General features: G+C 36.3%; 6 protein-coding genes across 6 annotated transcripts; 2 read left to right on the top strand and 4 right to left on the bottom strand.

Moving 5' to 3' along the window:
• LOC104752672 (tRNA dimethylallyltransferase 2) lies at positions 2,073–4,546 on the bottom strand. The gene is made up of 10 exons (XM_010474867.2): positions 4,296–4,546; positions 4,105–4,184; positions 3,935–4,003; positions 3,753–3,825; positions 3,540–3,664; positions 3,339–3,413; positions 2,796–3,179; positions 2,628–2,703; positions 2,376–2,524; positions 2,073–2,303 (listed from the first exon to the last, which is right to left on the bottom strand). Exons 1-10 carry the CDS (start codon positions 4,513–4,515, stop codon positions 2,154–2,156), a joined length of 1,401 nt encoding a protein of 466 aa, XP_010473169.1. The 5' UTR covers positions 4,516–4,546; the 3' UTR covers positions 2,073–2,153.
• Positions 5,092–5,637, top strand: LOC104752671 (uncharacterized protein ZK546.14-like). Its single transcript, XM_010474865.2, has one exon. It carries the CDS (start codon positions 5,092–5,094, stop codon positions 5,635–5,637), a length of 546 nt encoding a protein of 181 aa, XP_010473167.2.
• On the bottom strand, positions 5,696–6,835 carry LOC104752670. Its single transcript, XM_010474864.2, has 4 exons — positions 6,497–6,835; positions 6,298–6,408; positions 6,131–6,211; positions 5,696–6,045 (listed from the first exon to the last, which is right to left on the bottom strand). The coding sequence occupies exons 1-4, from the start codon at positions 6,749–6,751 to the stop codon at positions 5,968–5,970; spliced, it is 525 nt and encodes a 174-aa protein (XP_010473166.1). The 5' UTR covers positions 6,752–6,835; the 3' UTR covers positions 5,696–5,967.
• LOC104752669 (uncharacterized protein At2g27730, mitochondrial) lies at positions 7,997–10,010 on the top strand. Its single transcript, XM_010474863.2, has 4 exons — positions 7,997–8,089; positions 9,013–9,128; positions 9,472–9,510; positions 9,644–10,010. Exons 2-4 carry the CDS (start codon positions 9,030–9,032, stop codon positions 9,842–9,844), a joined length of 339 nt encoding a protein of 112 aa, XP_010473165.1. The 5' UTR covers positions 7,997–8,089; positions 9,013–9,029; the 3' UTR covers positions 9,845–10,010.
• On the bottom strand, positions 10,276–11,407 carry LOC104752667 (60S acidic ribosomal protein P2-1-like). Its single transcript, XM_010474862.1, has 4 exons — positions 11,298–11,407; positions 11,100–11,190; positions 10,595–10,824; positions 10,276–10,497 (listed from the first exon to the last, which is right to left on the bottom strand). The coding sequence occupies exons 2-4, from the start codon at positions 11,185–11,187 to the stop codon at positions 10,471–10,473; spliced, it is 345 nt and encodes a 114-aa protein (XP_010473164.1). The 5' UTR covers positions 11,188–11,190; positions 11,298–11,407; the 3' UTR covers positions 10,276–10,470.
• On the bottom strand, positions 11,766–13,920 carry LOC104752666 (flagellar radial spoke protein 5-like). The gene is made up of 9 exons (XM_010474861.2): positions 13,575–13,920; positions 13,307–13,391; positions 13,097–13,213; positions 12,925–12,989; positions 12,753–12,841; positions 12,594–12,673; positions 12,399–12,510; positions 12,159–12,278; positions 11,766–12,087 (listed from the first exon to the last, which is right to left on the bottom strand). Exons 1-9 carry the CDS (start codon positions 13,879–13,881, stop codon positions 11,902–11,904), a joined length of 1,161 nt encoding a protein of 386 aa, XP_010473163.1. The 5' UTR covers positions 13,882–13,920; the 3' UTR covers positions 11,766–11,901.

Below are 13,950 nucleotides of genomic sequence, written 5' to 3'. Positions count from 1 at the left end.
ATAAAATCTTCATAATCTTAACTGTATTTTAGAAAATCTAAGCCTTAGCTAGCAACTAAATATCAACATTAGTTCAAACTTTCCATAAATTATAAAAATATGATTTCAAATTTATTTAACAATCTCCATAAGATATTTTTTTTCATTTTTTTCTTCTATTTTTTGATCAAACAGAATTTCTTCATTATCAAACAATTTTTCATTTTTTTTTATCAATAAAAGAAAAGAAAAAAAACTGGAAAGGGAAGGAAGATACATGTGCTGCACAGTGACTATATTGCTTTCACCCCCTTCATGAGTGGTCCCTTATTGTCTTACAATTTAATTTTCGAATCAAAATCTATCAGTCCCCTCCCCTACTACTACTAGTACTTATATATACTCATCCAACAAGTACTCTTTCCTCTGCAAATTATTAATTTCTTCTGCATATACTCCAAAATTACATGCCAAATCATCATATCAATTGTCTTGCAGTCGATTCATTTTTCCTTGCCAAAAATAATATTATCATTTTTTTTCTTTACAAATTAATCTCGTAGAGTATATAACACATTCCATGAAAATTAAAATTTTTTAATATAGAAACAAAAAAAGGAGCAGTCAATGTAAATTAAAAATAAAATATAAATGGAAAAAAGGTTAAAGCAAGAATAAGTAACGGTATCTCAGAGCAACAGTAGCATTAAATTTGCTTAGGCTCTCTTCACATGGCCCTGCATGTGTCCTTTGTAAATGTTAGTGTACCCCATATATATAGGCACACAACCATGTCTATTTTATATTTATCCTTTATTATTTTGTAACATTTTTAATTATATATATATGTGTCCTCGAATACAATAATTTTTATAGTAATTGGTACAATGCCAAATTAACATCAATGTGACTATAAAATAATTATTATTATATTGGGAGATAGATATATTAATTGGTACAATGCCAAACTAACATTAATGTAACTATGCATTTGATTGTTCAGAAGTGACCTTTACTCTACATATCCCTCAGTTCTCTTTTGAAAATCTTTTGACATCATTTACTTTTTTTCAGTAGGTCGGCCAACACAACATTTCTAGTATTCAATTATCGTGGAAACTCACAACCCAAATACTTGTAAAATTAATTAATGCAAATCTAAGACACATATAGTCTAAAACTCTAAATGGTAACCAAAGAATTTAGCCGAATTGCTGAATTTATTTGCGAGTTTTTGAGGAATCTGGCTGAATATATAATTCAAATTTCAAATGGCAACTGAGTAATTTGGCTGATTTTTTAAAATAATAAACTTATAAAATTATTAATTAGAAACAAAATTAGTTAAATACACTAGTTTTAGGTAATTTAAGAACACAGTAATATTATGGAAAACTTGTATCTTAGTAAAAAAAAATAAGGTTGAATTTTAACAAAATTTGAAGTTATCTTTTTTCCAACCACACGTTAATTAAAATACTACTCCATGATATGTTTTTGTCTTTTTGGAAAGAAAAAAACTACTAAATATCTTCAAAAGATTCATAGTGGAACACTAATACTATACTTCGAAAAAATAAAGAAAATTTGCGTTAAAAAAAACTAACAATATGTTTCTGGAAAAAAAAAGTTACTTAAATAATATCTTCAAAATAAAATTACAATAATGACTTAATTAGGCTGACCATGTTATGGTTACAGACTTACAGTAAAGTAAGCGTAAGGATCTCAAGGGACCATTTTTGGAGTAAGATGATGATGATGTTAATGATGGGTCTCTTCTCTTCTTATTTTATATAAGTACTATTTACTTCTCCTTTAATTTATCTCGTGATCACTTTTTCCCTTTACAGCCCCATTCCTCCCTATCTCTTTTGATAACTGTTCCTATCTTTCTCCCTTTTTGCAACAACCAACACTATTTCTCAATTTTCTTCCAAACTTTTAAAAACAATTAATTCATGACATAGTTATATTTCAATAAAAATATGGCCCTTACCAAACTGTTGTCAATAGATTAGGCATTCAATTTTTTTGTAATGCCTTTATAAGACACTGATGTGATGATTAGAATAGACATTTGATTTTGGAAATGTAGAAAACTCGTAATGCGTTGATGGGATGGGTTTGAATATTTGAGTCTAAATGGACACACATTTACTGTAGTATCTAAGTCACTCATGAATGGGTTCTTCTTGGTCTTGCTTATCTCTACTTTTTAAAGTTTGGGCCTTTCTGAGTCGAGTGGTTCTCTTACGATGTGTACGACCTTGTTGATGTTGCTCCCACTCGTGTCTTCCTCTTAGTACTTTGTTTCCACAAGCCTGCTTCCAACAACAGGTTTCAGAATTTAGTGATATATATATTCCACTCACGAGTTAAGAGACTTATTGTACCTCACAAACATATTGACTCCATAGATCTCTTTCAAGCGACTTTCCAGATGTTAAATCACGACCTGTATCAGTTCCTGTCATCAGGAAACTCCGGAGTATCTCTGAAGCAGGTTTAATCACTTGTGCATCCCATGACTCTTCAGATTTGCCTTTAATAACAAGAAAAAACACAAACAAGAGAGATTCTTAAAGTTTGTTATCCGAGTAGCTATGGTATTTACTTGAAACATTGCTGAAACACATTACGCATACTTAATATGTACTCTGTTGCATCAATGTAATGAATATTCCAGCCAAAGACCGTTTCTAGCCTACTCACTCTTCTTTTCTGAAAGACGACATAAAATAAAACGTTTTAGAGTTGATGGATCAATTTAGACAAGCTAACGAACAAAAATGTGTGCATCAAGGAGGACTTACTTGACGACGAACGAGCCTTCTGGTATTTAACTTCACCCTATCAATTGCTTCCTCTAACAGAATCCTCAACTTATCATCTTTCGGGAAATTCAGAGTCTTCCTCAGATTCTCCTTCATAGCCTTATCAGAGCTCGTTAACTGTCCAGCGTGTTTCTCCGAGAGATAGATTTTCAGGGAATCGTCAAACTCTCTGACACCTATCGATTGCCTTAAGCCTCTAGTATAGTCGGCTCCTGGTTTATAGATGTCATATACTTCATCGAGTAGTCCAGCTTCTACCATGGAATCGACTCTTTGTTCAACATATCTGTCCAGTACCGGGGTTTCCGCGTCCATACATATCAAACAGTAATCAAAACGAGAGGTATCGATGCAGCCCCAGTTCTGCCCTGCCGCAATACATTAGTTAATTAACTTCTCAAAGCAGTAAAGGGCTATCAATACTCTTTGACATTAGGGGATAATAGTTTCTGTAAGAGAGATACCCACATCTATATGCATGTTTATAAAATCAAATTGAACTGGGGTAAAGAAGGAACCTACCTCTGCAGTCTTTCCCTGATATAGCTTGCTTGGAAGAACTCCTTTACTAGCATGCAAGCTCAGGTATTGATTGATCTACAAAAGTCGGACCAGAGTGAGTAAACCAGAAATCACATGAAACTGTGTAAGACCAGCAAACTCATATATTTTCAGGGGAAATGTTTATCTACAGAGAAGAAAATAGCGAATCAGAAATCTCACTTTTCGGTGATTATTGGGGTGAATTCTGTTTGCTGCCACAGGATCAAGCTCTTTTAGAAGGTCATATCCATGGCTCAAATCATCTCTCCCACAGACAGAGTCAACATCCAAGCCTTTGTCAACCACTGTCACCACATTATATCTCATTATCCAGTTATAAAATTTCTCAATAAAAAAAAAATTGTCATGTTGATAGTAGTAGATTCTAGATACCTGAAGCAACATCTGAACAACACTCCTCGATATCTTCTGCTGTATCATCAAGAAGAAATTTACTCACAACAGCCTACATTAAGAACATGAATAAAGATGAGATCAGCTGCATCAAGCAAAGGTATCTTATAAAGAAGTCTAGCCACAAAAAAACAACATGACTTGAGCACCCACAAGATTACCTGTATATAATAATTTGTTCCTCCAACAAGAACTGGAATGTGATTGCGAGAAACGATCTCTTCAATAAGCTGAAACAAATCAATCATAATATTACTTAACAAAACCATTACTTATAAGGTGATCATTGTGACACTGATACAGAGCAGCAGAGTTCAAGCTTTGTACTCACGGGAACAGTGAAGTCTCTAAAATCCTTAGCTGTGAACTCCGTATCTGGGCTCACTGTCCCAAGTAAATGATGAGGCACTCCTACATAATCACCAAATTCACATCAAAACCAAGCTTGAATCTACTCGAATTATATACTGACACCACCAGAGTCATCTATCTATCTACGATAACTAAGAAGAATTTCGAAACCTTGCTGCTCGTCGATGGTGACCTTATTGGTGAGAACGTCGAGTCCAGAGTAAATCTGCATTGCGTCGGCGTTAATAATCTCCACCGGGAAATGAGACGCCAAATCAACGGCAAGCTTAGATTTCCCAGACCCTGTTGGACCCATTATCACAACCACCTTCGCCTTCTTCATCTTCTTCTCCTCTTCCTCGATTCCCCCATTCCTAGGGTTTAACATCATCGCCTTCGTCTCTCCCTCTCCGCCGCTCCTCCGACTTGTTGTTTATTTTAACCGGAGTAAAACAGAGAAAATAGATCCGGTTTATAACTAAACCGGTTTCCAATTCAGTTCGGTTTGTTTTTTAAATAGGCCCATTTACTTAAGGGCCCAAAGACCTAAAGTCTCTTTCTTTCCTCTGTTTTTGAAGCGTTAGGTTAGGGTTTGTTTCTGCAACTCTTGTCTTCTTGGCTTTTTGTATTATTTTGTAGATGACGAAGAAAATGGAGAAACTTAATCTAGAATCGGAATGAACTGTCGATATGATTCATCGTCATGGTGAATTCTCAGACAAGTTAATAAACCTCATCCCTGCAAGATTTCTATCTGTCTGATGAGGATACAAAGAAGAAGTGGTTTCAAGGTCTTAGCAAGGCAGGAAAGGCTGATGCTAAGAGAGAAACAATTGAAAATCTAAAGAAGGCAAAGAGAGATAGGTTAGATCCTGAAAAGTCTGTTTTGACCACTCTTGATTTGCAGAAACAGAAGCTGGAGAATGAAAAGGAAAAATCCGGTAATGAGACATATACTATAAAGCCTATGTTTCGTGGCTTGCAAGAAAACGATACTTTTGAAAAGATGAGACAACGTCGTCTTGAGAAGAATAAGAGGAAGAGATGTTCAGCTTCTGAGGAGTTGAATGTTGTTGAAGAAGCTGTGAAGGATCTTACATATGGTTATGTGAAGATTGGGGACGACGATGATGAGGAATACGGGAAAAACAGAAAGAAAAAGAGATTTTCTAAAGCGAAAGAGCTTGAAATGGCGATTGAGTTAGAGGGTTTAAAGAAAGATCCAGAGAAAGGGGATGTTTTTGCAAAGAAGCACTCGTGGCAAGCGGCTATAAAGAGAGCTGCTGGTATCAAAGTTCGCGATGATCCAAAGCGGTTGAAGCAGAGAATCCGAAAGGAAAAGAAGAGGCGCGAGAAGAGCGCGGAGAAGTGGAAAGAAAGAGTTGAAGTGCAACAGAAGGTTAGGGTGGAGAAACAGCAAAAGAGATCAGAGAATATTACTGAGAGGATTCAACAGAACAAGATGAGGAAGATTGCCAAAAGAGAGAAAAAACTCTTACGTCCTGGCTATTAAGTTTTAACTTTTGTTTCATCTATATATTATCGAGTTCTCAGACTTAACATGTTTGTATATGATTTCTTAGTAAGAAATTTTGATAGGGGTTAAGGTTACAAAAGTTTGGTCAGGAAGAAAAAAGCATATTTGTGGAACATTGACATTGTCACAGTCATGAAAACATAAGAATGTGATCTTTTAACACATTTATGCTAAGGTTACTGAATCAAGAAAACAGATTTGATCACACAGACAAAGAAAATATCGAATCAAACAATTTAAAAAGCGCAGAAGAAAGAAGAAATCAAAGTTTGCTGCTTTTGCAGCCTTATTTGTCATCATCTTGCGTCAGCGTAGAGAAACTTCAATGCTTTTGCTGAGTTCCTCCAGCTTTGTCATCCGCAGTTTCTCGCTTTCGGTAACCAGCTGAAAACACATTTCATACCCAAAAGATTTAGCAAAACAACAATCATTTTGAAAAGAATTGACAAATGGAAACAGAATGTTTCACCTCAACTAGCTTGCTAACAAATATAGATTTCTCTTTGTTCTTTTCATTGTAAGCTTCAAGGGCTTCTTTGAATTCTCTCTCCTGTAACAAAAACAACAAATAGTCTCAAGAATCTGCAAGACATATAAGTTTAGTGAATATCCTAAACACTAATTAGTTTAATTTACCTTTCTCTGACAACTCTGTCCTAAAGGCTTGAGTTCTCGGTTAATAGTATCGACTCTTTTCCTTATCGCTGATATCTCTTTTCTCATTGGATCGGTAAGAGCTTCAAGCTCCTGAAAATGTAAAAAAACCACAACTCTCTAAATATTATGAAAATCTTTGTCCAAGTATTCTTGAAATTGTTATACAAATCAAACTTACTTCTCGAATCTCGGCTAATCTTCTAGTAGCTTCTTCGGCGAGTCCAAGCTTTGTCTGGACCCTATCCTTAACCTCCATCTTCCTCCTCTCAATCTCATCTTCTTTTGCCTTAAACAAAGCAAAAGCAGACTGTGAAAGCTCCTCTTCTTTGTCATCAATCATGGGGCTACCATTGATGCTCATGTTCCCTGAGCTCTTGATGCGTTGAATAAATGGCGATTGTGGCTGTTCCAAGATCTGTCTTGTCGTTGCCATTTTCCCTCCCTCAGATCCTTTTCCTCTCTTCACTCAATGACAGAAGATGACTTGTTATATAACCCAAGACTGGCCTTAAGAGCCTATCAAGACTTGTTACAGCTGTCAAATGACCAGAATGCCCTCTTAATCAAACTTAGAAATTTGAATAAGAAATTGATTTTTTTTTTTTTTTTTTTTGTATGAAATACATCGAGTTGGCTGGCTCATGTAGTAAAAAGAAGAATACCAAGTGGGGCTAAAAGGTCTAGTAGGTTTAACATGTTTATATTGAATTGGTAATCTAACAATTTTCTTGAGTTGGTATATTTGAAATAGGTAGCTAAAATGTTATTCTCATGGTTTGGTTTCTCAATCCATAAATAAGACAAAGATACGTATAGATAAAGTAGGCAAATGTATGGATTAAAAACAAGTATGTTAGGTGTGAAGTCGAAGGCAAAACAGAAAACAAAAAGGAGATATAAATTACAATATGCAATGGAGTTTTCATGAAGATCAAAAAAACTGAAAAGAACAGATAGATAAAGATAGATTTTTCTTTTTTTTTTTTACAAAAGACAAAAAGCTAAAATAAACATGTTATAGTGCTTGTAATTGAAGGCTTCTTGTAATGTGGAGGAGACAGTGAAATATGGGGGTTGTACTGTGGCTGAAACTTACGGGAAAAGCAATATTGTTGATTATTGTATATGTTGAGAGAACATGTATATATTATACGAATAACAAGTTTGAAACAATTTGGTATACATGTAGGAAAATATCAATCAAGAAAGACTATCATATCTATTGTGTTACGTACACATCGATCGAGATTTCTCATACGTCTTAGAAAATCCTACTTCTTAATCTTTGGTTTCCACAATGGTAACTCCTTCGTTTGAGCCAAACTTGTGTCTGAAAGTCTCTCATTCATTCTCATCTTCAACCTACACGATTTTTTCAGATTTCATCATCAATGTCAATAGATCAATGTTTTGTGCATGGGAGAGATTTGAATTATCAATCAATATCAATAGATCAATGTTTTGTAAGTGGGCCACTAAAAATAGTTTTTTAATGTTCACAAATAAATACATACAAAGTTCAATATACTTGCCAAATAGTTTCAAGTGTTTTTGTAATTTGTAAGGCACAAAATGTTCACTGCTCATATAATGGGCTACACAATGCTTTTGGGCCCAATAGTTAAGTTTAAGCCCATTAAACTCCATCCATATCCCTCTCTCTCTCTCAGACCTTCTTCTTCTTCTTTACCAGAGTCATTCATTTCTTCTGTAAGCGGTTTTCATCAAAGCAGCCAGACGAAACTTTTTAACGATCTATCATCGAACAAAGGTTCTCATTTCTTCCGATCATCTTCTCCGATTTTACGATTCTTTCCTTGCTCGTTTTTAGATTTGTTTACAAATTCTTCTAAACCATTTCTTCTCTGTCGATCTAACACCCGTCCTCGATTCTTCAGTCGCGATACCACCATTTTCGAGGTCGGAGCTAGGGTTTTCGTTTCTCTGTTTTCGGATCAGGATTAGGTTTTGATTTAATGCTTTGCATTTGCTATAATCAGTGCTCGCGACCTGTTTGGGTCTTCTTCGGTGCCGTTCACTGGATGATCTATTTTAGTTTACGCTTCTTGTTTCTTTTGCTTTTAACGTAACCTAATGGATTGATTTTGAGCTCGTTTGTGTTTCATCTCTACGTTTTTTTTTTTTGGATCGGTTTTGGTATCTGAGAAACTGTGTTTGTTACACTTTGTTTATGGTAACAAACACGGCCTTCCACAAGGATCCACCAGTGTCTTGTGTTTTGATTTGAATGTAACCTTCTTTCACTATTTGTAGTAGCTGATACTTGACACAGTCTTTGTTTGAGTGATTCAAAGATGTTGCTTGCTTGCTTCTCTATGGTATGAATGATGATGACGAAACAAGATTTGTGATAGACAAGTTCCCTCCACCACTGTCTTGAGTTTTTAAGCAGTAGCTAATACTTGATACAGTAAGTAGATGTTACTGTTAAGTGATTGCATATAGTTAGTTGCTTGCTTCTCCATGGTTTGTAAGATGATGATGACGACGAAAAGTATTGTGAGAGGCTGAGTTTACGCCACAAGTGTTTCCTCTCTATAGATTATCTGTAATTTTGTTTGGAGTTTTTGGATTAATTTCACGGTTTCAAAAGGAACTGAGTTTGTCCCTTTCATCTCCATTTTAGTCACTGTCAGGCTTAAATAAAAATGATTTTAATGTTTTTATGTACAGGATACTTCTTCATTACCATGGCGGCCAGAAATGCTTTGAGAATTGTGTCTCGTAGGTTCTCTAGTGGCAAAGTTCTTAGCGAAGAGGAGAAAGCTGCTGAGAACGTTTTCATTAAGGTAAACATCAGAATTCAGAAGCTTTCCATATCGATGTGAATAAATAATTGTAGACTAAGAATCCCCAAAGCTAAAAGTATATTTACTTTCCATTTATGATGACAACTTTTTTTTGCAAGCTCTTTGTTTGATTCTATCAGAAAATATGTTGTTTTACTTACAAGAAACTTATCTCGTATCTAACTGTAGAGTTCAAGTCTATTTGTTATCTAAACCTTGTTGCATCCAGCTTGAATTTGAAACATGATAGATAATACTTTCAACTTTCAAAACAAATTAATTTTTGAGCAGTTATCTTCTGTCCTATTATTTAGCTTTGTTTATTGGGTTTCTACATTGGCAGAAAATGGAGCAGGAGAAGCTTGAGAAGATAGCCAGACAGGTAATAATTTCTTTAACTTAAGTTGTTAAAGACTAGTGATAATCTGTTTAGATGAAGCTTTCTTCTATCAAGAAAAGAGAGAAAATGTACTGTGGTCAATACTCGAGCTAAAATTTCTTATATGAACAACTAGGGTCCGGGAGAACAAGCAGCAGGGTCAGCAAGTGAAGCAAAGGCCGCTAGTGGTGCAACATCAACAGCTGAGTCAGGCCCAAAGGTGTCAGAAGACAAGAACAGAAACTATGCGGTGGTGGCAGGTGTGGTGACTATTTTCGGTGCAATTGGTTGGTACCTGAAATCAGGTGGAAAGAAGCAGCCAGAGGTCCAAGAGTAAAGAGTTGATTGATGAACTAGCGAGTGAATAAAACAGGGAGTGGCATTACTCATTTCCTCTCTTGTGAGAAACTTCGGACATGTTGTTGCTCTCTTTTCTTTTGGTTTTGGTTTATACTAATCTTGAAACAGTTTCTATTCGGATTTAGTTTTGGAATCTTTAACTCCATAGATTTTCAAATCACTTTTGATCATAATTAGCCAAGTTAATATGGATTAAACCAGTCGGACCCAAACCAGATTAAAATTACTAAACCAGATCAAAATCGTAGTACTTTAAGATCTATGTTATTCAATGTTACATTTGATGCAAATGTTCAAAAGAATGTTGGAAGTTGCATCTAGAAATACTAAAATTCTTTCTATCTATTTTCATTAGAATTAATATTGGGAAGTGTTAGTATATACTGAGGTTGGTTAATAGAAAAGAGATTGTTAAACCATCGACGATGTAACCGAGGCAATAGTTTTGAATATAAGATGACAATCACAAGTGAGACTTATGTTTTGAGCCAAAAATCTCTTGAGATCTCAGAATCGGTCTAAAAGATAATGGAATACAAAACTAAACAACAACATATGGAATTCAAAAGGGCACAACAAAACCGGAACTCGTTTGCTAACAGCTTACTCGAATAGACTGAAACCCATGTCCTGCAAAAATTAACACACAAGTAAGCACCATCTCCATTTCAAGAGACCTTTAATAAGGTTAGCTCGCTCATACGAAAGAAATATAAAGAAAACTTACATCATCGGATTCCTCCTTCTCTTCCTTCTTCTCTTCTTTCTTGGACTCAGCTGCAGGGGCACCACCGCCACCTCCTCCAGCGGATGGAGCAGAAGACATAGCAACACCACCACCACCAGAGGGCACTGAAGCAAGCTTCTCCCTTCCAGCAGCAATAAGCTCAGTCAAGTCTTTTCCTTTCACTTCCTTCAACAAAAGCTCAATCTGAGAGTCCTCTGTCTCAGCACCAACTGCAAAAAATCAAACACAACAACAAAACCACATTCAATCAATCAATTATTCCACCCCCATTTACTATCAGCCCTAACTAAATCCTTCTATGATCCTTTAAAACATACACGAGCTAACTAAACCTCACAACACAGTCCAAAAAACCAATACAACAACAAATGCCTCTTATTCAATTACCTTGCGATTGGTAGTTAAACCAACAACTCTCACTAACTAGACTAGCGTAACCATGTCTAAACTCCAATTTTTCGAAGTTACTACCAAAGAAACGAACCTGATCCGAGAATATCCTTGATATCGGAACTGGTTGGGGAAGCTTTCCCACTCAAAACGGCGAGCAAAAACGCGGCGATAACCTTCATTTTCTGATAAGAAAACAAAAAACATCAAATAGATTAAAAATCAAGAAGACTAGGGACTACGTAGGAGGAGAAAGATGATAAATGGAAAAGAGGCGATCGCGTTTACTTACAGAGCAAGTGTTGATAGATCTCGCAGGAGGCGGAGTGAGTTTAGGGTTTGTTTGCAGACGGCGATGAGGAAGAAGTACGGAAAAAATGGAAACTATATGATTTATATACACTTAGGGTTTCTTTAATCTATTGAATGTCTCCGGTTTAAAAGAAATCATCCTATAACCGGGATTTAATTTAATTCCGGCCCATTTGTATTTAAGCCCAATCTTGTTTTGGCATTGGATTTCGATTTTACAGGTAGCTTTTTATGGCGAGAAAGAATAGGTCGACCAAATTTATTTATTTTCTTTACTTTTTATATACGTTTTCGGTAAGGGTTAAAACATTTTCCATCAATAGATTGGTGAAGAAACTCTTGGTGACTCAAATCCAGCTACATGTAAGCTTTTTTTTTTCTTAATTCTTTTGGTCATGTCCCTTTTCTGGGCATATAACAAGAATAGCCTTTGTGGTTTATGCAAGAATTGTCTTTTTGTCTCATCAAAAGAAGTCTTATTAGCGTAAAAACGATTCTACACACATAAACGTGTACTTACATGACTTGATACTGCATACAGTATAAATTACATATGCACATTATATACGTCGGTATTATGCACATTATATACGTCGGTATTCGTCTCCACAGTCGCCAATCACTTGGAGAAGATCTTTACCTTTCTTGGTAACTTCTTGTATGCTATTAACATCTTCTTTATCCAATACCAATGAGAATATAGCATTTGCATCTTCTATGTGTTCCGCTAACCCGAGTCTCACCCCAATCATTGATCCAGCAACTCCTTGCTAAGATGAGATTCCCATTTTTCAGAAAAATTAACAAACCAGATTGGGGTATTATGGGTCAGAACATATACCTGATCTAGTACATATCTCACAGCCACTGTCGGAATCGAAACTCCATGTTTTGAGGCTATGTTCTTCATCGTTCGAAGTAAGTTTTGGAATAGATTCCAACCACCCCATGCATCAACCATCTGTAATTTCACCCTATCTTAAAGCAGTAATACCATGATGATACTGTAATGATGAACCCTTAATAATACAATGAGAACTGCCATTGACAGGGTTAATCTGTGGATGCTTTGAACTCTTACCTTTTTGTACTTTTGGAGAGAAGGAGTATCCAAGCGAGGGCCAGCAAAAGGGATTGTCAGATTGGTACCAAGAAACTTCTCTGACAGAAGACCACCCATCACTGTCCCATATCTGTCCCCAAGGCCCAACAATGTATGGTTAAGTCAGGTTTAAAGAGGAAGAAGTCGACCACGAATTTCATAAAGTATAGTTACGTTATAAGTTTGACGCCTGTTAGCTCGCAAAGCTGAGCCATTCTCTGTTGAGGACGCATGTCTACAATGGAGTGTTGCACCTTAAAAGAAATCGCACAGGGAGTCAGAGATATACAAAACAAAAGAATCTGAATAAATACACATCGGGCTGGCACTCACCTGATTGCTAACGACAGGGATTCCATTCTCTAAGATTTTCTGAAGTCTCTCTGTATCAAAATTTGTCAAAGCAATTGTCTTGATTTTACCTGCAAGCAAATCGACGATGCTGCAGTAGTTTAAACAAGCCGGTAGATTAATAAAACGAAAACGCACAAGAAAGGAGCTTTACCTTGCTCTTTTAAGTCAGTGAGGTGCTTCAGTGCATCAAGATAACCATCATTCGCATAATCCCACCTATTCCAAACTTACATATTAGCAAATAATGAAGCACGGATTGTATAAATAGTCACTACAGAACACATCAATTACTAGCAAGTGAAGTTAAAAGTGAGAAACAACACCAGTGAAACTGAAGCATGTCAAGAGAAGCCACATCCATTTTCTTGCGCGATTTTTCAATGTTCCCACGAACATAACTACTAGTCATTTTCACTGGAGGAGGTACCCATTTTGTCAAACTGCATCATGAAGAAATACCCTAATCAATCACTTAGCCAGTTCTTAGTCTAATCAACTGGCTTGGAATTGAGATTTTGAACTTTGATACTTACCCTTTAATCTTTTCCAAGTACTCTGGTGGACGTTCTCGACGAACTCTATTGATAAAAATGCCATAAAGATCTTCAGAAGGACCATCTAAACATAAGAGAAACCAACTAAGCACAAACTCCATTTCACTAATCTCCAACACTAAACCTTCTGTGAGTAAAACATAGCACTACACATTAGCTAATCATCAAAACTCACTAATCTATTATTCCAGTTTTGTTAATTTCTAAGCTAATTTCGTAAACAATACTCTTACTCAGAGCTACTTACAAATGTCGGCCATGTCCAAGGTGGAGAGACCAGCATCGGCGTATCGAAGCATCGCATCAACGGCGTCGTTTTGGTCAATCTTACCCCAACCACCACTCGTCTGCCACATCCCGTTGAGAACTCTGCATATCTCCAGTGAATCGTTCCCGTTCTTCAGCTTCACCCACCGTTCAGCTTCCGCCGTCTCCACCGAGCAGTTCACGGAGCTGAAGCTAATCCGACGGCGATTAACATTCCGGTTAAAACAATTCGATGATACTGTCGGAGCTAGGTTCGCGGCGATGACGGAATTTAAGGTCATCGGCATAGCCTTGTGTGTGTGTGTGTCTCTCTCTCTCTATCTGCGGAGGAAGAAGACAACTGAGATTTATGGGCC

The sequence above is a fragment of the Camelina sativa genome, chromosome 16, assembly GCF_000633955.1.
Source record: "Camelina sativa cultivar DH55 chromosome 16, Cs, whole genome shotgun sequence".
Lineage (NCBI taxonomy): Eukaryota > Viridiplantae > Streptophyta > Magnoliopsida > Brassicales > Brassicaceae > Camelina > Camelina sativa.
This window is presented reverse-complemented; position numbering and strand designations above follow the sequence as displayed.